Raw genomic sequence first — 26,131 nt, forward strand, 5'->3', positions numbered from 1 at the left:
GACATAATGATAATTGACAACTTATAAGTGCAACTAGTTTCGATTTGAATACTTTTTAATTAAAAATTTATCTTTACCTAAATGTTGTGTATTGAACGTTTTAAATTATTTAACAAATAAGAAACTAATTTTAATTTGCTTCAATAATTTTACGATAATATATATCTTTTCTTGTTTGTTTACTTGAACAGTATCTTAAGTGCAATGATTAGAATTTCCTTTTAAATAGATTAAGAAAAACAGGTGTTGTTTAACACTCGTTGTATCCACGGGTGAAAAGGAAACAATGATAGCAATTATTATATCAACTAGCTGTCCTAAAAATACGAGAGACTATCTTTTATTCTTTCTTTCTCTTTACGGGCATGTCATAAAGTAATAATTAAGAAAATACCCACTTAAAAAAGTGCACATTAATATAAGTTGATTGTCATTTCAAGGCTTGGTTAGAGCCTATAAAATAATTTATTATTTAAATATTAAACTATTAATACCACACTATTATCAATATCATATACAAAATTAATCAATTAAAAGTTATGATTAATATAATTTTAAAATAATTATTGTAAAAGTTAATAAACTAAATATAAATAATAAATTATTATTAAATGATAATATATATATATATATATATATATATATATATATATATAAATCATTTATATTTTTTTTTGTCATGAGTCAAAGATCAAATATATTTTTAATTTGTTAGGCTCAAGATTAATCTCACTTGTAATACGTGATTATCGTTAGTCTAAGGAAATATTACATATGAGAATCAAACATAACTTTATGAAATAAATATAACTAACAAAAGTATGTCTTGAGGTCTCTTCAAACTCAACAACTTCTTCTCGAACACTTATAATAAGATGGTAATTTTAATGAATAAAACAATTAACAGGAGTTCGCAAATAGTATTGTTCTCAGCTGGTGCGATAATCCAGAAGATCAACCATGATATTCGTAACGAATTTAAAATAAGATTATATATGCATATATTTACAAACTAATAAAAACCATATTAAAACAATCACAATTCATGAAATTTTGAATAAATAAAATATTTAAATAAACGACAACACCTCAACGAATCCAAATAAATATAACAAACACAACTTAGTGATTCCTAGAATCACAAGACTCAATTATCAGGTTCCCATAACTAGTATATATCTCATATTTTTCAAAGAATCTATGAACTTATATTTCATGCAATGGTGTCTCACTGTTTTCCCATCGTAAATGTAAGTATCCAAAATCTATTCTCCATCTCAGATGGAGGTATCTATAACAAATCGCATCTTCGTCCCAAATGTAGGTATCACTCCTGTTCAATTCTCATAACATAATACACAATCACAACTTCTCAGAAAATAATGTCTAACTCACACATAACTATCAACTATTTTTCTAAATAATTATCAAATAAATTTTCAAACACTTCATGTGTATCAAAGTTATTGAATTTTTGTCATATATATCAATATCATACAATGTCCTCATAAGCATAAGTTAATTGTATGAACAATGCATTCTACCTATCTAAGATTATATAAAAAAATATAAATATAAAAATGATACATATAACAACTCACTCAAATGTAATACATAGTCCGCTCAAAGTAAATCCAGTTATATATACATGTAAATGTCATTCTTTCTTTAACTAATGTCATGCAATTTGTAAGCTTAGGAATATAACCTAATATAAGTCAAATGCATCCATACATGTATTTATCCACAAGACAACATAAGGATTTAAAAGCAAAGGACTTCATGCCAAATTTTAAAGAATTGACTAGTACTATACGATTTCCCTTTCACCAAACTATTTGTATATATAACAAGAAAAACTCATACTTCTTTTGCCAACAATTCGTGTGCAAGAAGTAGCAGCAAAAAATTATCATGACAACCAAATCGTGCTAAAAAGGTAACTCAGTTGTAATAGGAAATATTTGAAATCTATTGTAATACCTAAAATTTTATTGATCTCAAATTTTATATCAGAATACAAAATTCATTCTTTAAGAATTATACCATGAAAGTTTTTAAAGATAAGTACTTTACTCACCTCTAGCTTGAAGCAAGAAATTTGTATTCTTCGTCATTCATTTTATCTTCTACCAATTGCATCAAAAGAATTTTTCCACTATCTTTTTTTTCCTCTTCATTTATGTATGTGATTCCAAGAGAATGAATTATATACTCTTATATAAGAACTATAAGTAATTCAAAATTTGTTTAACAGATCTTTCTTTATCTATTATTTATATTCTTTAATTATAATTATCTTTAATCAATCTAATATATTATTATACTATCTTTTCAAAATAAAAATAACAATCTAATATATTAAAATAATTTAATATATTTTTTTCATTTACTAAAAGATATATTTAGATATCTTTATCTAAATAATTATTGGATTATTTTTTTCAATGTTACATCCCCTCCCCCACAAAAATCTCCTTTGAATTCCATAATTTTTGTTCTCAATACCTTTAGCACCTTAAAAAAGAAGAAATAATTGTTTTAGTAAGCATCAAAATTTTCTACATATACATTTATAGTTGACACACGATTTTAGTTTTTAACAATTGATAAAGCCAACATTATACTAGAGATAAAAAATTAATAATATAATTCATACACTTAAATTTCTATATTTTTGCATTCCTATAGAATATATTTATCAAAACAATAAAATATCAAATTCAACATACTCACACAAAAAAATTGTTCCCATACATCATGTAGGTCAAAATTATATATATATATATATATATATATATATATATATATATATATATATATATATATATATATATAATAATTTTGGTAATTGAGTCTTATAAATTAATGACAATAGTATTTATGGAAAAATATATAAATTCAGGATAAATTTATTATTATCAACTAAATTAGATAATTGAGTCTTATAAATAGGAATAAACATGATAGCTTGTAACCTCACCTTTTCTTCATCTTAAATGAAAACTTGTTAGGATTTTACATAATCCTATTGAAAAAAAAAATAGAGTATGTTATTTCTCTTTCACCTCCTTCATTCCAGGTTTAATATTCATCTTCTCATCACCTTTTTTATTATTGTTTTTCACATTTTCTCTTCTCCACCACCCCAAGTTTAATATTAATCTTCTATTCACTTTTTTCTATTGTTTCTTTCACATTCTCTCTTTTTACACTATTTCCTCCTCCTCCATCCCGATATATGAACGATTTTGTGGGAAGTTACCGTGATTATTAGCCATCGGAATGTGTCACTACCATAAAGGAGTTTTCATCTGCATGACCCGACCAGTCTACTAAAAATCATCAAGTCATTGATTTCTTTTAAAATCGGTTGAGTCAAATCAAGTTACATTCAGATCCAATCAAATAATCAACTCAAACTGAACATATGATTGATTTTTCTCAACTAGTTTTACCGGTGAGACTGAGTTGAGTATGATAACACTAAGTTACCAAAAAACAATTACACGTGGTTGTCTCTATCATACTCTTTGATTACACGACAAGTCACTAGATTGCTAAAGTGATGGTTATTCCATAAAAAAAAATATTGCATGATAGCAAGGATTAAAATGATTAATAGAGGAAAAATATAAGAACAAAAAAGTTGTACAAAAACTTGTTTAAGGACTAATAGTGAAATTTGCAAGAAGTTTAGGGTCCAAAGAGATATTCAACCTTTTTTTCTTTTTCTTGAAACAAAATTTCGAATATTTGCATAATAAAGGACCCAATTGATTTTGAACCAAACCAACTCATTTGTAATCAAATTAGTTTGGTTCAAACTGCGCATTTTTTTTTTTAGAAATATAGGTGAACCAAACTAATTCAGACCAATGGAAATTGATTAGTTTGGATTTCATTTTTCAACGAATCCAAATCAAATCGTGAACGCCCCTTTGTCAACATGCATCTTACAAGTCTGAGTTTGTAAAGATTAAACACGTTGACAATGCCTGATGAATTTATGAATATCATTGAGCATACCTTGCTAAACTACCAAGCTGTCATCACCAAAAGTCCAAAACAATGCCACCATCTGACCTGCACTTACCTAATATCATCCAAACTTCCCAATGCATCTTAAAATTGGTTCTATGAAACTAGTTACACCGCAACCAGCAAAACAATGACACTTACACCAAACATAAATCCAGATTAGTTAACCATTGTGTGAATGAGTAATTGAACTCGTATCCAAATTTCTTCAACCATGTCCATGCAATGAATAAAATATTCTGCATAATCAAAATTTTCTCAAAAGACCCTTCCCTGAAAACACAAGTGTTTCTATGATTCCAAACACACCAGACTATTACACTCCAGACCACCTTCCATTTTTCCGTCTTACTCTTGGAAACCATGTCATGCATATGCTGCCAAAAATGAAGAATAAGATCCTCTGGTAAAACTATATCCACTTTAAACCATTATAAGCATTCTTTACAAATATCATATACCAATTTGCATGAGAACAAAATATGTGCTCCTAACTTTTCTTTTGGTTGCAGAAAGGACACATGTAGTTACCATCGACCAATGTGACATTACTTTTTCTTAAATTTTGTCTTGTGGGCACCTTATCTCTAAATACCCTTTAAATGAAGTGGATTGCCTTTGATGGTACAATGATCTTCCATACTTCAAAAAATAGCACCTCAAACTAACTTTCGAACCTCAAACTATACTATGCCTTAGAAACTGAATTGACAATGTAATTACCTGAGGGATCTTCCATCTAAATCCACTTATTCGAACCATATTTTAAGTTCATATGTAACAATTTTTTATTGAAATTTTCCACCAAATTAATCAGATTTTCCCATTGGAACCAATTTTGTGCCACCTAAAGTCCCATATCCAATTTTGCCCTTCCCATATTCCCATCTTTTCAATAACCGCATCTTACTGCTCCAAGTTTAAGAACACTACCAGATTTTTTGGCGAAGCATTCCCCACCCATCGAAACAAAATTTTGTTACTCCACCATCTCCCAAATTCCATCTCATTATTCTATAAAACCACTTCATTTGATCATCACTACCCCAAATTTTCCGTAAGTCCCTCCACCAAATCAAAGTATTTGAACCCCCTTACTCTCCAATTAAACTTCTCCAACCTCTATATTTTGACTCCAACACCTTTTTCCACAAAAAACCATTTTGATGAAAAAGGCTCTATCTACACTTTGCAATTAGAGCATCATTGAAAATGGAGATGTCTTTAATGCCTAAACCTCCATGACTCTTGGGACTATACATTTTTACCCAGCAATTCCAAGGAATCTTCTTATGGTCATCAACTTCACCCCACAATATTTTTCTTTGAATGCTTTTAATCCTCCTAAGCACAGCTTGTGGCATCTTAAAAGAAAACATGAAAAACAAAGGTAATGTGATTAAGACCAATTAATGAGGCACACCCTTCCAACAAAGGATAGATGTTTTCGCTTCCATGAAGACAACTTCTTCGAGAAAGTCTGAGTAATGAAGTGTGTTCAAAAAAAGTAATAATGGTGAAACTTAGTCACTACCTCAGTGATGGCATTGAAATCATGGACAAAGTATATTGTTATTGCATTTAAGGAGAGGGATCTTCGAAAGGTAAGAAATTGGATGGTCATCTTGAGATAGAACACCACCAATCTCTTAGTCAAACGTAATTTCAATAACAGAAATTCTAGTAATACATTTTTTTAACATTTTGAATACATTATCTACTATTGAATGAAATTTATCATAAATCACAAATTCTATTGAGTTTAATAATTTTTTGTCTTATAATTTATTTATTAGATTTAATTTGATCTTTTTATTTTTAAAATATTCAATTAAGTCTCTTAAATTTTAAAAAAGGTTTAATTTGATTCTTTTTTACCAAATTTAGACTAACAACGTTTATGCAATAGGGTCACGAGTCAACAAAAAATAAACAAAATTAACAAATTAGTCTCAATTTAGATAAAAGATTAAATTGAACCTATTTTAAAAATTAAGAAACTTAATTGAATCTTTCAAAAATAAAGAAAATAAGTTGATACTACTAAATAGATTAGAAGACCAATAGAATAATGAAACTAATTTTATGAGACTAACTTTATATTTAATGGATTTCACCCATAATTTTATAGTTTGTAATATATTTTAATTAATAACAGAAAATGTATTAGAAAAAGCATGCTAAAAATCTAGTACTCTTCTTATGATAATAAAAAGTTTAAAAAATCAGGAAAATAAATAAATGCAAGGGTTATGGTTAAAGTGTTTGCTAGAGAAGTAAATGTTGTTTGAATCGCTAGGGACCAATGGACCATTAAAATTATCTTTTCTAGAGTAGTAGATTATAAGAAGGCCAACGGCAAAAGCATAGCTTTTAATAACCGATGATAGTAATTGGTTAAGCCTTTAAAAACTTCAATGGTGTTGAAAAATAACCGATGATAGTAATTGGTAGAGCCTTAAAAAACTTCAATGGTGTTGCAAAATAACCGATGATAGTAATTGGTTAAGCTTTAAAAAACTACAATGGTGTTGCAAAAGGAACTCGGTGAAAAGCGTCACTGCAGCAGAGGGGAAATTTACTACTGTAAAAGCAACCCTTGTTGAACTTCCAAATCCCAATAATTTCATTACTCCCTACGCTCCAAGAAAAAAATTTATAAGCAAATATTTTGATTATTTTTACTTAATATCATTTATTTTAACAGAGAATTTATATTTAATATCAAGTTGTAATGAACGATAGTTTAAAAAAATTATTTTATTAATTAAAAATAACACAATTTAATAAAAATTAACTATTTTTGTATAAAAGAGAACGGATGAATATTTACCATAACATATGTTAATGAGGAATCCTGAGATACTTAAAATTATTTTATATCGACAAGCATAATCTAATTTATCTATCTTCCCCAAAATTCGTCAAGATATCACCATCAAAGCCCAACTGTTATCTAACAACACCACAAAATTATATTGAGTGTGTAAAAGTATTTTAATTATGTTAAATCATCTATCTCTTTCAATTGTCGCGAGCTCATCGTTTTTCTCAGTACTTATTTGTTTAATTGTTTCTTTCAATACTTGTCATCAGGTTCCTTTTCTAATTCTAATTTTCTTCGGTAGCTTCTCTATGTCCTTATGTTACTTTTTCTAATGCTTGTCTAGAATCTTCATGGAATATATTCGTTTGAATTAAAATTAGGAAATCTTTCATTAATTTAAAAAAGCAATAGCATAGTTTATTTATGGCTGTTCATGTGCAACGAATCGGGACATACAAAGAACAAAGCTTAGTCACCACCAAGTGTATTAGACGAGAAACCAGTCTTAATTAGTTGATTTTATATAAATTGTTGGAATTAATTTAAACTGTACTTAATATTGATTCTTTCTATAAAATTAAAATTAATATTAACTCGTTGTATATTTTTCACTTGATGTAGCTCTTGGTCTCCAAAGCCATATATATTGAGTCATTGACAATAGTCTAAATCCTTCTAATCAATGCTGAGTAACAACAAACAAATAGAATGATCAAATTCAAAGCCAAGATTCATTTGCTCCCTTTGTTTATTTTTATAAGACATTGTTTTGAATTTTTTTTTGTCCTTTTATATAAGATTGTTTTTTAATTGTCTCTTGTATTCATTTTTTTTCCACCAAAATACTCTTAATTATTGTAGTCCATAAATCGTTTATTTTTCATAAATATAACATGTAAATATCATTTTCAGGTATTCTTAAAAAATATGTTTTATTACATTTTAATATTCTTGAAAATAATTTTTAAATTAAAATAAAAAATGAAGTTTCAGTGTGTTATACAATAAATTCTCACGTTCCCATGGAATATCACTTTTTCACCTCCTCCTCGGAATATAAATGTTGAAAAAATGATAAAAAAAATTATAACATTCTCGAGATTCAATAATATCCAAAAATCTTTTCTTACTTATAACAAACATAATAATATTAAAATCCCAAGTCCATATTTTTGAGAATCTAATAAGATTTCATAAAACAAACACCCTCTATAAATTATCTCTTTCTTACTCTTATGAGAGGATTGGAGAATGAAAAAAAAAAAAAAAAAACTTCATTATTATTATTCTTTCTCTATACATTAATTATTTAAGAAGACTTTAAAAAAAATATTATAATTACATAAAAATTTGATGTTAATTATTAAGTTAACTAACTTTTTTAATATCCATGAATTAGTTTATGATGTCGTATGATTAAAAATGGATAAAATATTTTATAACAACATAATGTTTGGTTTTAAGGGAATGGAGGGGACGGAAGGAAAGGGGAGTAATTTTTTAAAATTATAACGATACAAAAAGTAAAGTTGTTTTAAAATTCATCTCCCCTCCATTTAATTTTTTTTTCTCTTCTCTCTTTTTCTCTCAACCAAACATAATACTTTATCAAAATTTTACTCTTTTTTCCTTTCAATCTTCCCTTCTTTATTATTTTTTCTGATCTTTATTATAAGACATAATTTAAAAGAAATTAAAAGGGAGGAAAAAGAGATTTAAAATATTTCAATTAAAATAATTAAAACATCTCTAGTTATATTATAAAATTTAAAATTATAACGATACAAAATGAAAATTATTTTAAAATCCATCTCCTCTCCATTTAATTTTTTTTTTCTCTTTTCTCTTTTCCTCTCAACCAAACATAATACTTTATCAAAATTTTACCCTTTTTCCCTTCCGATCTTCTCTTTTTTATTACCTTCTCTGATCTTTATTATAAGACATAATTTAAAAGAAATTAATGGGTTTTTTTAAGACATTTCAGAATTTTTATGAAGGATATAACATGTTTTTCATTATTTTTTAAAATATTCTAAGTATTTGTATTTTTTATTGATAGTGATGCATAATATTCTTTAACTTTAACATTTTTAATCACTCATAACAAGTTAATAATTATTAATAAAGGCCTAATTGGTACTCCTTTCATTTCAAAATAATGGTCTTTTAAGGTTATAACACATTGATTAAGAAATATTTAATTGATACACAGAAATATCTCAAAAATTTTAACTATTTTTTGTCATAAATTATCTCATTAACCACCCCTACCAATACTTTCTACTCCCTTCATCCCAAAATAATAATCATTCTAGATCGTTTTACACATATAAAAAACAATTAATAAATGAAAGAAAATAATTTTTTTACAAAATTAACTTTGTATTATCATTAATGTATTTATAATTTTTTTTGTTCACAATTAATATTATAAGATATATAAGTGAAAAGATAATAATATTATATTCAAAAACTAAAATGATAATTATTTTGAGATAATTTTTTTTCTTTTACACCATAATTATAATAGGACAAGGAAGTAGTATCTACCAACTTATTTTTAGGTCAAATGTCTCTCTTTTCAAAGTATTAATTAATCTTCTTAATTATGTCTACGGGTATTAATAAAAAAAATAGTTTAAAAAATTTAAAAGAACTATTATTTTGGAACAAAAATAAAATAAAAAACAAAAAAATCCATGTTTTGATACCAAAAAAAAATACATTAATAACATTTTTAAAAAAATCAATAAAATTAACTAATTAATTATTTTATTAATTTATATAATTAACGTCTAAAGTGTCATATAATAAATATCAAGCTGACGTGTTTTCTTTTGAACCAAACTATTCATAAATATATTTAAATCTTTTTAAAGATACTCCAAAACTATCCATAAATATATTCAAACCTTTTTAAAGAAACTTTAGACATTATTTTAAGAAAAATATTAATTAATGTTCTTAAAACATTGATTAGGTAATTAAAACAATTTTTTTTTATAAAAATACACAAAATTAAGCTCTTCTATAATCTTTATAATAAATATTTTTTTCCTTAATCAATATTATAAACATACTTATTATCAAGACACTTGTTTTAAAAGAGAAATACTAATAAAGAAGTAACAGTAAATTTATGAATTTGAGGCAGCTGACATGAGATTTTAGAAATGTGTAGTGAACTCAAGAGCATAAGTTGAGGCACGTGGCAGTAAAAAGAGAAATACATGTGTTGGCTGATGGCACGTACGCGAAGCACACGTGTAGAGAGTTGAAACAATGGGAGCAGCTGGCACGGGTAGAGTGGGCTGCACTTGCACTATTCTTCGGGAAAAGTGCTCTCTCTAGTTTGTCCTTTGCGTGTGTAATAAATAACATAGTTTTATTTAATAATTAATAAAATTGAGGATTCGCGAAAAATCCATAAAACCATGGAACAAGCCACGACATGCATCATCATCAACATGATGGGACATGGGGCCCAAAGCTTCAATGGTATTGCAGAGTGGGCCCACGTGAAAGAAAACGACAAAAGAGTCTCGTATAAAAAAAAAAGTAAAAGGAATTTATGACGTCAAATCAAAGCCCTGGAGTGAGAAGCAAGGTTTAGGGAAAAGGCGAAACCGCAGGTTTTGGTCGAGTGGGAAAAGAATACTCCTTTTAACGCCTTCCCACTTGCATCCAGAGCGCGTTACCACACGCCTTAACCGTTAATAGTCCCAGTCTTTAGTCAGTTTTACTGTAATTTTAAGATGTTTGATAGCAGTGAAAGTCAAAATGAAAGAAACAAAAATATGTATATGATGTTTTTTGTTTAATTGTTTGGTTGAAGAAAAGTAAAATAATACTAAAGACAATAATTTACTTTTAGAAATAAAATTTAAATTTTTTTCTCTTATTTCTTTTCTAATTTTAATTTTATTTTTTTTTCTTCTGTTTTCTTTACCAGCAAACATATGATAAGCAAAAAAATATCAGAAAAATTAATAGTGTAATTTTTTTACGTTAATATTATTTAGTTATATTAAATTTAATAAATTTATTCGTTGATTTTTTTAATAATGCATATTAATTTTTTATTTATAAAAATCAAAGACATATATTATAAAATATATAATAACTCAGGCATGTTATTAATTAATTGAAATAGATCCGCTCAATTAAATATATTAAGTTTGATAGATGTATACCATATTATCAATGTAAAAAATTACTTTAATAACGAATTAAAAATTAATTTTAACGTGAATTTTAAGGTGATTATTATCGAGAAGATAAACAAAATCACTATACATTGGAACGTGTGATTAATAATAGTGTAAAAAGTACTTTTTTCTGATAAATACTTGTCTGGTCGCAATGGAATTTTAAATAAATCTTTCTGTGATATTAAATATTTGAATCTAAAATTAATTAATATATAAAGTTAAAAATATTGGATGAAATATTATATATATAATCTTATAATAGACATGCATTTTTAGAAAAACTTTTTTATATTATTAATTAATTAAAAATTATTAAGCAATTTTAAATAATTATTATAAAAGTATGGAAATTATTATTTATAATGGATATGATTAGATGAGAGTACATATATTATTAATTCAAATATTATTTAACTTTATAAAAAATGTTTTGTTGAATAGTATCAGGTTATGCTATTTTCATATGTTAAACACTTAAAGTTAATTTTTAGCAGCTTCGTATTTTTTTGTCTAAATTTGAAAGCATTTTTTTTATTATAATATTTTTAAGGCACGTGTGGAATCTTTTAATTTTATTATAAATTATTTTTTATATCTAAAATTAAAATTAAAAAATTTTTATATTATATTCTGATGATTTATTGTTATAAAAAGTAATAAATTGTAATTTAAAATTAACTTTAATTGTAATAAGTAAGGGTGTTCATAAATCAATCCATTCAAAATAAAAGTGAAAAGGTGTCAAAAAATTGAAAATTAAAAAAATCATATTATTTATTAGATTGAACCAGATATCAAATTTGAATTCGATAACTAGTCCAATAATAAATTTATATTGTGATATAAGGTAATTTTTAATTGTTGATATTTTTTTATAAAATATTAAAATTCAAGTTAAAACTAAAAATTATGGAAATTAAAAGATATAAGAGATTAAAAATCCCTAAAAATACTCATTATATATTTGTAAGATTATCACGTAATATAAAAAAATATTTTTAATTAAATATATATAATGACTTATAAATGAGATATTTTAAATTTCAAACTGCTTTTTATTATGTTCAATATTTGTTTTAGTAATACTTTTATTTAATCTTTATTGAAAGAAAAATAAAAATAAGATTAAAATAGATATTCAAATTGCTTTAGATTGGATTGGATGCTATCATATCTAAAATTTAAATTAAATTAATTAAATAATGAATTAAAAAGTCTACAATAATTATATTGGATAACTTTTCTCTATAAAACTGACTTAATTTAATATAGTCTGTGAACAACTTATCTAGAGATTAAAATTTTAGAATGACAAAACTATGACGCCTGGTTTGGTAGAAAAGAGAGAAATATAGTTAATGAATATGACATGGATGCATCGAGATATGGGAGAAATAAAGTAGAAGTTTAATATTTTTTTAAAGAAAAAGAAACAAATATTGGTGGAAAGAAATCAAAGATTTTTTATTGAAGAAAAATCGAGAATAGAAATACAAAGATGAGTAAATAAAAAGTAGTACAATACGTTATACTAATTTCAAAATTATTTTCTTTCTAAATCCATTGAATTGAGCTCTACCAATTTATTTTCATTCACTTAATGTTATTTCCATTTCAGATACCAAGCCGCTCATGAAAATGAATTCTTAGGACTAAAAGATGATCCCGGTCATAAACAACCAAATGCTTAATAAAAGATCTAAATATAACTATATTTCAGTTCATAATACATATTAAGTTTGTAGGAGAATATTTAAGTTTGATTTTTACCTAATACATTGTTATAGATAAACAAAAAGCTTTAAATGTAATTATATCCTAAATTAAAAATTACTCTTATAATTGATTCATATAATCGAAATTGATGAAAATATCTTAATCTTATTTAATAACTAAAAATCCTAATTGCAATGGTTAACAAAATCTTAATATCAGAGTTATGTGATCCTTAACTAACCTTAACTAAAATTATCGGTATTCACAACCCGCATTAAACTGGACAATAAAACAAGAGTTATGTGATCCTTAACTAAATCTGAATAACTTTAGGTTAGTTAAGGTCTAATTATTTAAAGTGATATTCATTGTTAATTTAAATTAAAGTAGTACCTCCTAAGTTTAACTAATTTCAAATTAACATGAAATGTGATTTTTTTATCTTTTTTATATTTATTCTCTTAAAAAGATTTAAATTCAGTTAATTACTATACTTATATTAGGAAAATTATGCAATCACGTTAGTTACTCATCTTACACCAATTTTATAGCAATAAAATTTGTATGTAGTAAATAACTAGTAATAAATAGTGTGCCTGATACGAGTAAATTCTAACGCGTAGTATTAAAGATAAATAATAAATAAAACAATTAAAAACTGAATCGTAAATAAATTCTTTAAAACAACGATAATGGACCTGTATACAGTGAATATGAATTACTACTGCAGAATCCATACTATTCACCAAATAAAACAAATGCAATTCACCTAGATAACACGGTTTTGTTAAAATAAAAAAAGATTGAACTTTTTGATGCTCTTGAATTTAAAATTGTGGAACTCATTAACGTCCTTGTGAGAACTATTAAGCGCATTGCACTTTTCTTACCTTCCCACATCAATTTTGACGCACCACGCACAAAGGAGAAGGCGAGTGAGACTGAGATGCTGCTTTGGTCCAAAATAGGACCTACCACTTCGGACTGGGGAAGATCTTTTCTTTCTAGTTCTAGGATAAAAAACCATTCATATCCTTCTTGAAAAAAATATTACTATTTTTAATAAATTAAAATAACTTCTTAAAATAATGAGAATATTTTTTAATTTTTTGTTAAAATATTATCAAACATATAAATTATTTATCATAAATTTATATAATTTATATATTAGTCATTTATTTTAAAAATTATTAAAATTTAAGTTATTACTAAAAATATTAAAAATGATAAATTGAAGAAGATAAGACGTTAAGAAAAATTTATAAAAAAATATTTCTGTTGAAAAAATAATTGAAAATGTTATCTTGAAGAATGACAAATAAAAACATTCTCATACAACAATTATGAATTTTATTTATATAAAATAAATATTTATTTTGTGTGTTATACATGTTAAAATACTAGTCATTTATAGGTAATTCTAAATTATGTATCTATAATTGCATTCAATTTTTATGACATATTAAAAAAATTAAGAAAAAAGTTAATAATACTCTAATATACTATATATTAGGTAAAGATTAATGATGACGTGAAACTATTGATATATATTTGAGTTTACGTTGGATAATTGATTTAAAGTTTAAAATTGATTTTAAATAAATTTCCACATATTCATAACAAGTAGATAATATGAATTTAAAATAAATAAAATAATAAAAATTTTGTTGCTAATAGATAATAGAAATTTAAAATACATACAATAATACGAGTGTTGTTGTAATTAATAAATAATGCTTAAGAAAGAGGTAGGGGTATGTGTATTTACCACAGACAAACAGAAAAAAATATGTCTGTACGTTAAATTTGTATCACATCGATGTTTGATTAATTTATATAGTTTCATAATATTTTTCAAATCAAACCTGAAATAAAAATATTTATCCTATAGTACATTTTAGCAAACCAAATTAATCTAGTTTGAAGTCATAGAAGAATTTAAGGATATTTTTGAGTATTTATTTTGAATTCATAATTAATTTTGAGTTGAAATAATTTTTAGTAGTTTTTGTAGGATTGCATGTAATTGAGAGTTAAACTCAAAAAATTAATTTTTTTTATAATAATCAAAAGGCAAATGAGGCACTTGGTGTCTCAATGTTTATAGAGTGGTTCATGTGATAGTGAGACAATTAAGTATATTGTCCACATTTTGAGAGTAATAATATATATATATATTGCTTTTCTTTTTCGAATAGGTAGTGATAAAAAAATAGTTAAAGATAAATTAGGAATGATAAATATACAAAATAATTAAAAAATTCAAACATAAATTTCATTACTTTAGAATTGTTTCTATTCCAAATTAATTTTGATCAAATTTCATCCAAAGAGGCGCTTACTATTTTTTCTCTAAATGTCATATTTGTAATTTCCTCTAATCTTGGTGGCAACTACCTATCCCCCCAACCATGCAGTTCCTAAAAAAAATAACATTACTTTGAACGGTCTTAATGCAGGTAGTTTCAGCCAATAGATTCACTCTCACGGATTCCTTGAACCAAACCTGCCGCTGATTGTTTCTCTCTCTCTCTCTCTCTCTCTCTCTCTCCAGTCTTCCATTCCAATTAACAAACCGTTTCTTCCTCCTCCTAACCTCCTTGTATATAAAACCATCTCTTCCCACTTTCTTTTCCACTCCCTCTTCCTCTCTTGCCCCAAACAAACTAAACTAAACTAAACCATTAACAAACACACCTCAGTAAGAAACCCTAATTATAAATTCATGTGCTCCTCCGGTTCTACCAGCAGTGCACCAAGACCTTCCTACTTGGAACAAGCCCACGGCTTGGCTTCCTTAAAAGACATGGATAGGTGTCATAACCGTGCCAACAACTTTGTCTCAAGGTCCATGACCATGGGTTACGCCACCTCCTACAACAGAACCAGTTTAAGGAACAACAACAACGTTTCGGTTTCTTCACCAAGATCTGGGAGATTCTACGACGCCAGATTCGAAGATCAACAACACCCCCACTTCCTCTCCGCTTGTTTTCTCTGCAAAAAACCACTCGGGGACAATAGAGACATCTTCATGTATAGGTCAGATCAGCCACCCACAACAACGCAAAAATTCATAAAAAAAACTTTCTTTATGTTTTTTAAAGAGACCCTTTTGGTTATGAATTATAGATCTGATGTGGGCTTGAATTGTTTGTTTGTTGCAGAGGGGACACGCCATTTTGTAGCGAAGAGTGTAGGCAAGAGCAGATTGAGATAGACGAAGCCAAAGAGAAGAATAGGAACCTTTCTTCATCGATGAAGGCTTTGAGGAACAAGGAGCAGAGAAATAATAATAGATCCACGTCGCCAAACAAGGCGCAACAAGATTACTCGTTCCGTACGGGGGCAGTTGCGGCGGCGTAGGCGGTACAAGTACAACATAGGATTTCTCGAGATCTCTCGAGGAACCAACAAATTAACGAACGGAACTGAGGACAGTGTTTCCGGAAAAGGAAAGAAAACAGTTTTAGAAAAGAAGAAAAAAAAAGTGTAACCGAAAAGGAAAGTAACAAAGGGAAGTTAAGTGGCGAGCTTTGGTTTACTTTTTTTTTTCTTTCCACCAACAAAGGGTCTCAAGAGAGAACAGGGAAATTTTTGTGAATGTAGCTGTAAATGGTATACGTGTGGAAAAGTGTGTGTGCTTACAACAGTGGGTGATCCTCTCTGCCAAATGACTCAGATTTTCGGGTTTGCCTTTTCTTCTTTCTTTCTTTTTTATGGGAATCAAATTTGGTTTTGTTTCCTTTTGTATATTACCCTACCTCGTTGAGTTATAATGGTTGTGCCAATAGTTTCAGTTTTTTCAAAACAAGGAAACTGAATACAATGGAAATTTTCTCAACTTCGGCCTTTCTCCGATGTTCTTTATCCTTTTTTCTGGGATTTTAATTTTTGTGTTAATTGGGTCTTCTTTGATTTTAATTAGGTTAGATGACTTGGCCGTCTCTTTACCGGGTCTTTTTTTATTTCCAAAACATTAGGTCTCTATTAGGTTTATTTTTCTGATATAACCTCGATCAAAATTGTTTTATTTAAAGTTGTCATAACATATGGGGATAAATAAATTTTTAAATGTACTTTTTTCATTCTCAAGAATTATAATTTTCGGATATAGCCCCTAAGGATATATGTTCGGTTGGATAGATTTGTGTGTGTGTGTGTGAACATTCGGTTGTGTAGATGGAAAAAAATAAAAGAAAAGTTTAAAATTTAAATTAGCAAAATAGTAGAAAGAAGAAATTGTTTGAATTTTTGTTTTTAAAAGTTAGTTTTTTTTTTACTTTGACTAAACAGAAGAAGCAAACACCCTTATCTATATTTTTTATTTTCTTTCCACTCAAGTAAATGTATTATAAAAGTTTAATAGATACGTACTAGTAATTTTTTTTAGACTTTATGAATTATTTTAAAGTAATTATTATATATAAAAGTTAATAAATTTATTATTATTTATTAGTAATGATTTGTGATTGAAAAATAATATTATAAAGTTATATAATCAATATATTATTTGTTGATAAACGGTTAGGTTTTATTTAAGGTTATAGATTTAATTCTTTCTATAACTAAAGAAATATGTTAACTTTCTTTCTTAAAAAATAAAGTATTACATTATTTTTTAAGTTTAATGGTTTTTCACTTTTACATTTTCATACCATCATAAATTATTAATGATATAACATTTAAGTAATTATTATAAAAATTAGTAGGCAAAATTACACTTTTGGTCTCCCACTTTAGTTCCAATTTGGCATTTAGTCTCCCGATAATTTAATTCACAAATTTGGTCCCCTATTTTATAATTGGACGTTGACCGTTAAGCAGTGACGTTGACTATCACGTATGTTCTGATTGAATGTCAACTCCATGAAAGATGAAATGCATTGTTTTTATTAATCAATCAAAATATCGTGACAGTTATCATCCAATAAGAACGTGACACATGGCAGTCAACATTACTGCTTAACGGTCAACGTCCAATTGTGGTCTAAGGGACCAACATTGCACGATTTCACAAAATAGGAAAACCCAATTCGTGAATTAAATTACTGGGAGACCAAATCCGAAATTGAAGATAAATAGGGGATCAAAAATGCAATTTTGTCAAATTAATAAAGTCTTAAAATTTTCAACTCATAACCTATAACTTATAAACTTCAACTTTCTTCTATGTTTTCGGATAATTTATAAACTAGGTTTACACGCTAAACACATCTATGTGACTGTTTTTAAAGGATCATATAATTATTAAATAATTTATATGATCATTATTAAATATTTTTTAAAAGCTTGAATATATTTTTAGTCCTTGATAAATATTCATTTTTTGCGGTCCTTGATAAATTTTTCTTTTGAATCAGGTTTTTAATATTTGAAAAATTTTGTCCGAGATTCCTGTCATTTATCGAAATCCGTTATATGCTTACGTGGTCGTTAACCGACCACGCAGGCATGTCACGTGTGTACACATGTGTGTCACGTGTAATTTTTGTTTGAGTTGACTAGCGATGGTTAAAGTGGGGGTTTTTAAGTGATTGCATGTTACCCAAACCACCGGAAACCCCAAACCCCACAAGCCTTATCACTCGGAAACTCCTTCTTTAGATGAATCACGTGAGCATTCGTGAAAGCCCTTTCTTCCAATTCCTTGTTCTTAGTCTTCTTTATCACCTCCTCAATCTTTGTTTAACTTCGTCACCCCTATGTTGTGTAGCACTCCCTTTCTGCTACTACTTTTGTAGGCGCGGGTTAAGATACAAATTTTGCCCTAGGGCAGAATTCATCGGAGCCACTGCGCTTGGCTAGAATCCCTATCTGAAATTAGCGATGGAGGGGACAACGTTGAGGGACTGTTCGATGGTGACTTTGACGGTGGGGCTTGAGACACTAGCTTCTCTCATGACCTTGCTCACGCTGGGGTCGTTGAGAATGGATATGATTAGTTGTTCCAACTCCACTTTCACTCTGAGGAGTGGCGGGGAAAGAGGGTGGTGGGAGGAATTAAGGTGCGATTTTTATGCAGGCCTGGCGAAGGAAGCCCGAGGGAGAGGCAGGAGCCTCGCCGCCATGTGGAGCGGTGTGGTTTGGCCATGGTTTCTTCGGCCGGCTTCCACGATTGAGTGGTTGAGAATGTTGGCCGCCTTCAACATTAGGGTTTGTTGGATGGTGCTTAGTCTGGCTCTCATTTCACGACTGAAATTAAAGGGATGGAAGAAAGAGGTTGGAGGAACCAGAATGACAACGTTCTTTACTTTTAAAAAAAATCCTGTATAATCTCACTCAGACAAAAATTACACACAATACATATGTGACGCACACGTGATATGTCTGTGTGACCGGTTAACAGTTACGTAACGGATTTCAAATAACGACAAGGATCTCAAACAAAAATTTTCAAATATTAGGGACCCGATTCGAAGGAAAAATTTATCAGGGACCAAACGCAAAAAATAAATATTTATTATTAACCAAAAATATTTCTAAAGTCTTTTTTAATTCTATCCATCTACTATATATAATTATATGGTTCTAATTTACTCCTTTCAACTTATACAAATATTCTTTTATATATATATATATATATAATCTAAAAATAACTTAAATTTAATCTTATTATGAATTAAATGATATAGTTCTTTAATTTCTATTAAAGGAAAAAAAACATAACGCCCTATCTTGATTATTTTGTTTTCATACAGCAAATGGTCCAAAAGGTTTTCTATCTCCCAAGACTTACTATTATACTAATTTTACCCTACTTGCAACATACGGTGTCGAGTTTTTTTATCAACAAATATTAAGATGTGTTTGTTAATTTGCACGTTACAATCAAATTTCATCCTTTTCAATGAATGAAACACATAAGTAATAAAGTTGTATCTCTTGTGTTTTATGCCTTGGAATGATACAAAGTCCGTTTAAAATGTTTAAACAAACATGCACTTAATTACTTATTAGTTTGTTAATTTTTGTTAAAAAAGAATTCGAATTCATGATCTCTTTTTTTCTCCCTTCAACCACAAGTAACCATAATTCAATAGTCAAGAACATCGTCCTAACATATACATCCCTCTCTCGTTCTGTAATTGGTCATGCACTTTTCTTTAGCATTACAACCTTTTCCTGCAATCCAAGTATTTAACAACTTGAAAATCATGCTAGGCTGAAGGGTGGGGAACTTGCTCGAATCGCAAGCCCTTCCGGTGAGTGTTTAAAATGCAAAAAAGGAAAGAAAAAAAATTGAAAGAGACATGTCAATTATGAATTCCCATAATTCTACTGTGACTGGAGAATATGTTCCTTGGTCTTATATTTGTGTACACATATGGCAAATGCTCTGAACTTGGATAAGCCACTCTATTCGTTGCATATGGTATGTTTTTATAGTGCTTTAATTTGTTTCTAAATAATTGTTATTATTTTGGAAAAATAAAAAGTATTAATAACTTTTTATATTCATTTTGATATATAGGCATCTTATTTAAATACTTAAATACATTTTTAATTATGTTTAATTATTTTAATAAGAGAAATTTTGTAAAAAAAAGCTAAAATAACTTTTTATTTTTAATCTCTATAATCCAAGAGTGTTTCAGGTTCATCATTTTTTTTTCTTTCTACTATTTCTCTACAAACCATGGCAAGAGGAAGCTGACTCATATTTCCAATATTAGCTTCACAACCAATTTGCGCCGCTAGCTATTTGGGTTTCAACTTGGCTCATGGCTCATGGAAAGGGTCTATCCTTAATAGGGCTGGCCATGTGTAATTACCTTGGCCAATTCGGTTCTTGCATCAATGTCAACATATAGAGTGTTGCTAGGTGCACCCAACAAAGTTTTTAGATGACAAAAATGCCCCTAGCTTCTTTCTTCCTTAAAAATGATTTTTTTTAAGAAAGGCGCAGAACCTCCATTTTTGTTCGCTGTGCTTTCTCTCGTTTTTTCTTTTTCGTGCGGCATTGCGTCTTGTTCGTGAGGGTAGCAGCGTTGAGCACAGCGGTGAAGGTGAAGGTACCGGCGTCGAGCGTTGCGGTGGTCGGTGGCGGCAAACGAGGTACGCAGATGGTGGTATCTGTCGCAGACGTACAGACATACTTCCGGATCAAGTTGATCCGTAAAACACTTACGGATCAACTTGTTCCGGAAGGATGTTACGGATCAACTTGATCTGGAAGATACGGATCAAGTTGATCCGTAAGTGTATTTTTTTTTTGTATTTGTTGTTTTTGCATTTATTTTCCTTTTTTCTTTTAAATTACTAATTTTTTTTGTATGGCCATTTTTTGTTTGATTTGGTTGGATGGACGAAGATGAGTGGATGTATGAAATAATGTCTGAATGAGCGGATATGGATTATGAAAATGTAGAATCATGTGGTGCGAATGAACCACATGTTGATTATTCGGATGCGTTCAAGACTTCTCAGGTTATAATGTTAAGGTTTGTCACATATTTAATAAAATGAATACTGGTAGAAAACTTAAATCATGTGGATTTTGTAGGTGTTTGAGTGCCGAGAGGATGTTTTGCGGTGGGCTTGATCCGTGGCTCATGAAAACGGATTTGTGACGGTGATTTTAAGGTCGGACACAAAGACAGGTAGTAGAGGAAGGACTACGTTTGTGTTAATTGGCTGTGAAAGGAGTGACGAGTATAAGTGTAGGAAAAAAGAATTTATCAGAAGAGACACTGGGACTAGGAAATATGGGTGTCCCTTCAAGCTTCGTTGCAAGCCAGTGGTTGGAGGAGAAGGCTGGATGGTGAAGTTGATTTGTGGAGTGCATAATCATGAATTGGTCAAGTCATTAGTTGGACATCCATATGCGGGGCGATTGACTAAAGCTGAAAAAACACTTATTGCTGATATGACGAAGTCCATGGTGAAGCCAAGAAACATTCTGCTAACTCTGAAGGAACACAATGCCAATAGATGTACGACTATTAAACAGATATACAATGCAAGAAGTGCATTCTGTTCTTCCATAAGAGGAAACGATCTTGAAATGCAACATCTGATGAAGCTTCTTGAACGTGATCAATATATTTATTGGCACAGAATAAAGGATGAAGACGTGGTTCGTGATATCTTTTGGTATCACCCTGATTCAGTGAAGTTAGTCAACGCATGTAATTTGGTGTTTTTGATAGACAACACCTACAAAACAAATCGGTATAAACTCTCATTGCTCGATTTTGTTGGGATGACACCGACTGGGATGACATTCTCTGCCGGTTTTGCATATGTGGAGGGTGAACGCGTTAATTATTTGGTATGGGCTTTACAACGCTTCCGAGGCCTTTTTTTAAAGCGTGATGTCCTCCCTGGAGTTATTGTCACTGGCAGAGACCAAACATTGATGAATGCAGTGAAAGATGTATTCCCTGAATGCACAAATTTGTTGTGCATCTTTCACATAAACAAGAATGTGAAGGCTAAATGTAAATCACTAATTGCGCAAAAAAATGCTTGGGATTATGTCATGGATTGCTGGGGATCTCTGACTGATTGTCCTTCAGAACAGCAGTTTGATGAATGCCTGAAGAAGTTCGAAGTAGCTTGCGCACCTTGGCCAATATTTGTTGACTATGTCAAGGAAAAATGGATAATACCACACAAGGAAAAATTTGTTTCCGCCTGGACTAATAAGGTGATGCACTTAGAAAACACAACAACAAACAGGTATGAAACTGTTCAACTATTTCTATTAACGTTGAAAAATTTATGGAATTGTATTATTGTATATGTTTTTTTTTATTTGTGTATTTGAAATGTAGGGTTGAATCTGCTCACTCATCTTTAAAAAGACTGTTACAAAATAGCATTGGAGACTTATGCAGTGTGTGGGATGCCGTGAACAACATGATTACGTTGCAGCACACACAGATTAAAGCATCATTTGAAACAAGTACACATGTCATTGGACATGTGTTCCAAAAAACCTTATACAGGAGGCTGCTTGGAATGGTTTCAAGGTATGTTTTAAATCAGATTGCTGCTAAATTAGAGCGTGTTCACTATGCTGGCAAGAATCCCTCAAGTTATGGTTGCGTGGTGAGAACCACGCTTGGTCTTCCTTGTGCTTGTGAGCTATCCAAATATGTTGGTGGTTGCATCCCACTTGATTCAATCCATATGTTCTGGAGGAGACTTAGTTTTTCAAACCAAGGGTTATCTGAGCCCGAGGTGGGCATCAAGGACGTAATCGAAACAATATACCAAAAATTCGAAGAACTTGATGTTTGTGGCAAGTTTACTCTAAGAAGTAAACTTTGGGAAATTGCACACCCTGATCAAAATTTGATATGTCCTCCTCCAGCAAAGGTTAACATAAAGGGGGCACCGAAACAAACTATGAGTAGGAACCCAAGGTCAACAAAGCACGATCCATCTTACTGGGAGTATGTAGATGCCTTTGAATCACAACAAAATAGCAATTCGTCGGTGAGACGTACTGCATCATCCTCTGAGCAACCGAATCGAAGAACGATGATGTCCATGTTGGACTAGTTTCGGCCATTTATGCACGACTTCATTGATAAGATTGTTGATGTCAAAGGTGATGGTAACTGTGGATATCGGTCGATTGCCGGTTTATTAGGTATGAGTCAAGACTCTTGGTCGATGGTCCGCAACCATCTGCTTAAAGAACTTGCCAATTTCTCAGAAGACTATATCAAGCTCTTTGGTGGCACGGAGAAATTTGAGGAATTAAGGATGTCACTACTTGTTGATGGGTTAACCAAGGTATGTAATTTATGAATTTGATTTTTAAGACTTTAGTTTGAAATTAAGTTTGACGTGTATATTTGTTTTATTCGGGTGACAACGGATAAGTGGATGGATATAACGGATATGGGACATGTCATTGCATCAAGGTATAACGTAATCGTTGTATCCTTGTCTAAACAACAAAGCATGACATTCTTTCCCCTTAGAAGTCAACCGCTGACAAATTCTTCATTGCATCGTATAATTTGTATCGGTCATGTATATGACAATCATTTTGTTGAGGTACATTGTAGATATGAAGTGTTTTTTTTTATGGTTATGCAATGAGTTTTGTAGGATTGAGTTAACATTTTTTTCGCATACACAACAGGTTTATTTAAAAGAACGTTGTCCCTTACTGCCTATATCATTGTTATGGTCTAGCAATTGTCATCTGCAGGCGAAGTCATGGCCAAATCCATATATTAGCATAATGCAGCATTACAAGAGCTTCGTGATGTTCAAGAGAGATTATGTTGACATAAATGATGATTGAACATGTAATTTATAAATGCCTGATCGTTTTGAACATGTAATTTATTTGTTACGTCCACAACAAAATTATTACTTAATTCTAAAAAAACATGTATGATATATCGTTGTCTGACTTGACTACACATTGTGGAAAACCGTGTATGATAAGTTGTTGTCTGCATTAACATAAAGCGCGTGAAAGGACCCTGCACAGCATGACTACACATGCAAATCTGATGCAAGCTAAAGCATGTCATGTCATTCGTGTAGTTGACAACACATACAGAAAGCATGCGCATGCGTATTTTCAATCTTTAAAAAATGCAGCACTAATATTAAAACTCATCTATATATATGGCACAACTTAACCTTGTAAGAAAGCACAAGTTTCAGTATCAACCCAAGTCTTACAAAAAACTATGGCATTCTTGGGAGAGACAAGCAGTCAGACAGTTGTGAACTCCACATTAGGTTTTATTTTTCCAAATGGATCCATTGTTCACAACGACAGTGGTGTTTCCTTCCAAGCTTCCACTCCAGTTCCCATTCGAGTACTTAACGAGTGTGATTTTCAAACGTTAAAAACCAGAATACACAATACCCTTAAGCTAACCGACAAGCAATTTTTGGATGAAATTTACTACCGGCAGCCTTTCACGTATGCAAGTAATCAATTTCGGTTTCAATGTATGCAACTGAAAGATGATGCTGATGTTAACACAATGTTAATGTGTAATCATGAATTTTCATTTGTTGGCCCGATTGAGTTCTTATGTAGCATTGCTAGAACCCCAGATGGTATTTTAAACTTACTTGAAACTACTATAACCCCTACTCATGATGCCCTGCTATATTACAATGGGAGGTGAAACAAGTCATGCCAAAATGAGTTTGTTGGTTACTCGTTCACAGGAAAAAATCTCAAAAACTTTGACATTCCCACCGGATGTACCATGGATGAACTGAAGGATTTGATCAAACAAGTTGCGCCTCGTGGGATTCCCCCTTATGGTGTTGATGAAACACAAATGGTAACGCGATTGTTTTTTCGGAAACCAAGTCACCATGAGTATTCAGAAAAAGTTATAAAATTTGAAATAATTGAACTCAAAACCAACGAGGACGTGATGAAGGTGCTCATTGAGTCTAACTACTAGAAAAAGATTGGGCCAATAAAAATTTTAACTGTTTTTAGTAAACCTTTACCGCAAATGGAAGACGAGTCGTCCTTGTCGCAAAATTAGCATGAGTTAGTTAGTTGTAGTATTTGATGGAAATTTAATTTCGTTCGACTATGTTGAAGTTAATGTACTGTTTGAATTCATGTATTGCATAATCGTTTTCAATTACAAGAATCTCAACTAAAAAAATAGATTTCTATATATAACAAACTAATTAATAAATTGTTTTTATTCTTACGGATCAAGGTAATTCGCACTTGATCCGTAAAACACTTACGGATCAAGTTGATCCGTAAGTGTGTAAGAAGAAAAACAAGTAGGGGCAATTTTGGCATTTAATAGCTTTGCTGGGTGCACCAGCAATAATGCTGGGTGCACCTAGCAACACTCCAACATATACTATGCAACTTCAATTGCTTCCATGCATTTAGTCTCTCTTGTTACTGAACAGCTAAAAATATGCCACAAGTATGCTGTCACCATATCGGAAATTAAGCCTTTGTTTGGATGTGAGGAAGGAAAGAGAGGGAATAGAAGAGAATGGATAGGAACAGAAAAGGAAAAAAAAAGAAAAAAAATTGAGAAATAGTGCGGTACCTGAGATTTTTGGTTGAAGAGAACTAGAGTAAAATAGGAGAAAAATATTTGAATTAAGTTATTTGGTTGGTAAGAAATGAAAAAAAAAATTTATTTAAGAAAATACTATTTTACTCTTTATATTGACATTTATTTTTATTTTTCCTGGTCAGAATGTATTTGTAATTGCATTTTTTATTCATATTATTAGTAATTGCATGTTTCTTGAATGCCAATCACAACTTCATAATTCAACATTATTGTCTTCCAAAATGGATTTATAATTACCCTTTTTTTTTATCATATATTATCATTCATTTTTGCACGCT

General features: G+C 29.7%; 1 protein-coding gene across 1 annotated transcript; it reads left to right on the forward strand.

The window, feature by feature from the left end:
• Window positions 1-15,291: 15,291 nt before the first annotated feature.
• Window positions 15,292-16,652, forward strand: LOC114412246 (FCS-Like Zinc finger 2-like). Its single transcript, XM_028376061.1, has 2 exons — window positions 15,292-15,840; window positions 15,966-16,652. Exons 1-2 carry the CDS (start codon window positions 15,524-15,526, stop codon window positions 16,162-16,164), a joined length of 516 nt encoding a protein of 171 aa, XP_028231862.1. The 5' UTR covers window positions 15,292-15,523; the 3' UTR covers window positions 16,165-16,652.
• The last annotated feature ends 9,479 nt before the right edge of the window (window positions 16,653-26,131 follow it).

Source organism: Glycine soja, chromosome 5 (genome assembly GCF_004193775.1).
Source record: "Glycine soja cultivar W05 chromosome 5, ASM419377v2, whole genome shotgun sequence".
Classification (NCBI taxonomy): Eukaryota; Viridiplantae; Streptophyta; class Magnoliopsida; order Fabales; family Fabaceae; genus Glycine; species Glycine soja.

Bases quoted from the DNA above. Each gene is read 5' to 3' on its own strand.
- LOC114412246 (XM_028376061.1), top strand. From the start codon at position 15,524: ATGTGCTCCTCCGGTTCTACCAGCAGTGCACCAAGACCTTCCTACTTG. The intron at 15,841-15,965 runs GTCAGATCAGCC...TGTTTGTTGCAG, and splicing joins AGAGACATCTTCATGTATAG to AGGGGACACGCCATTTTGTA.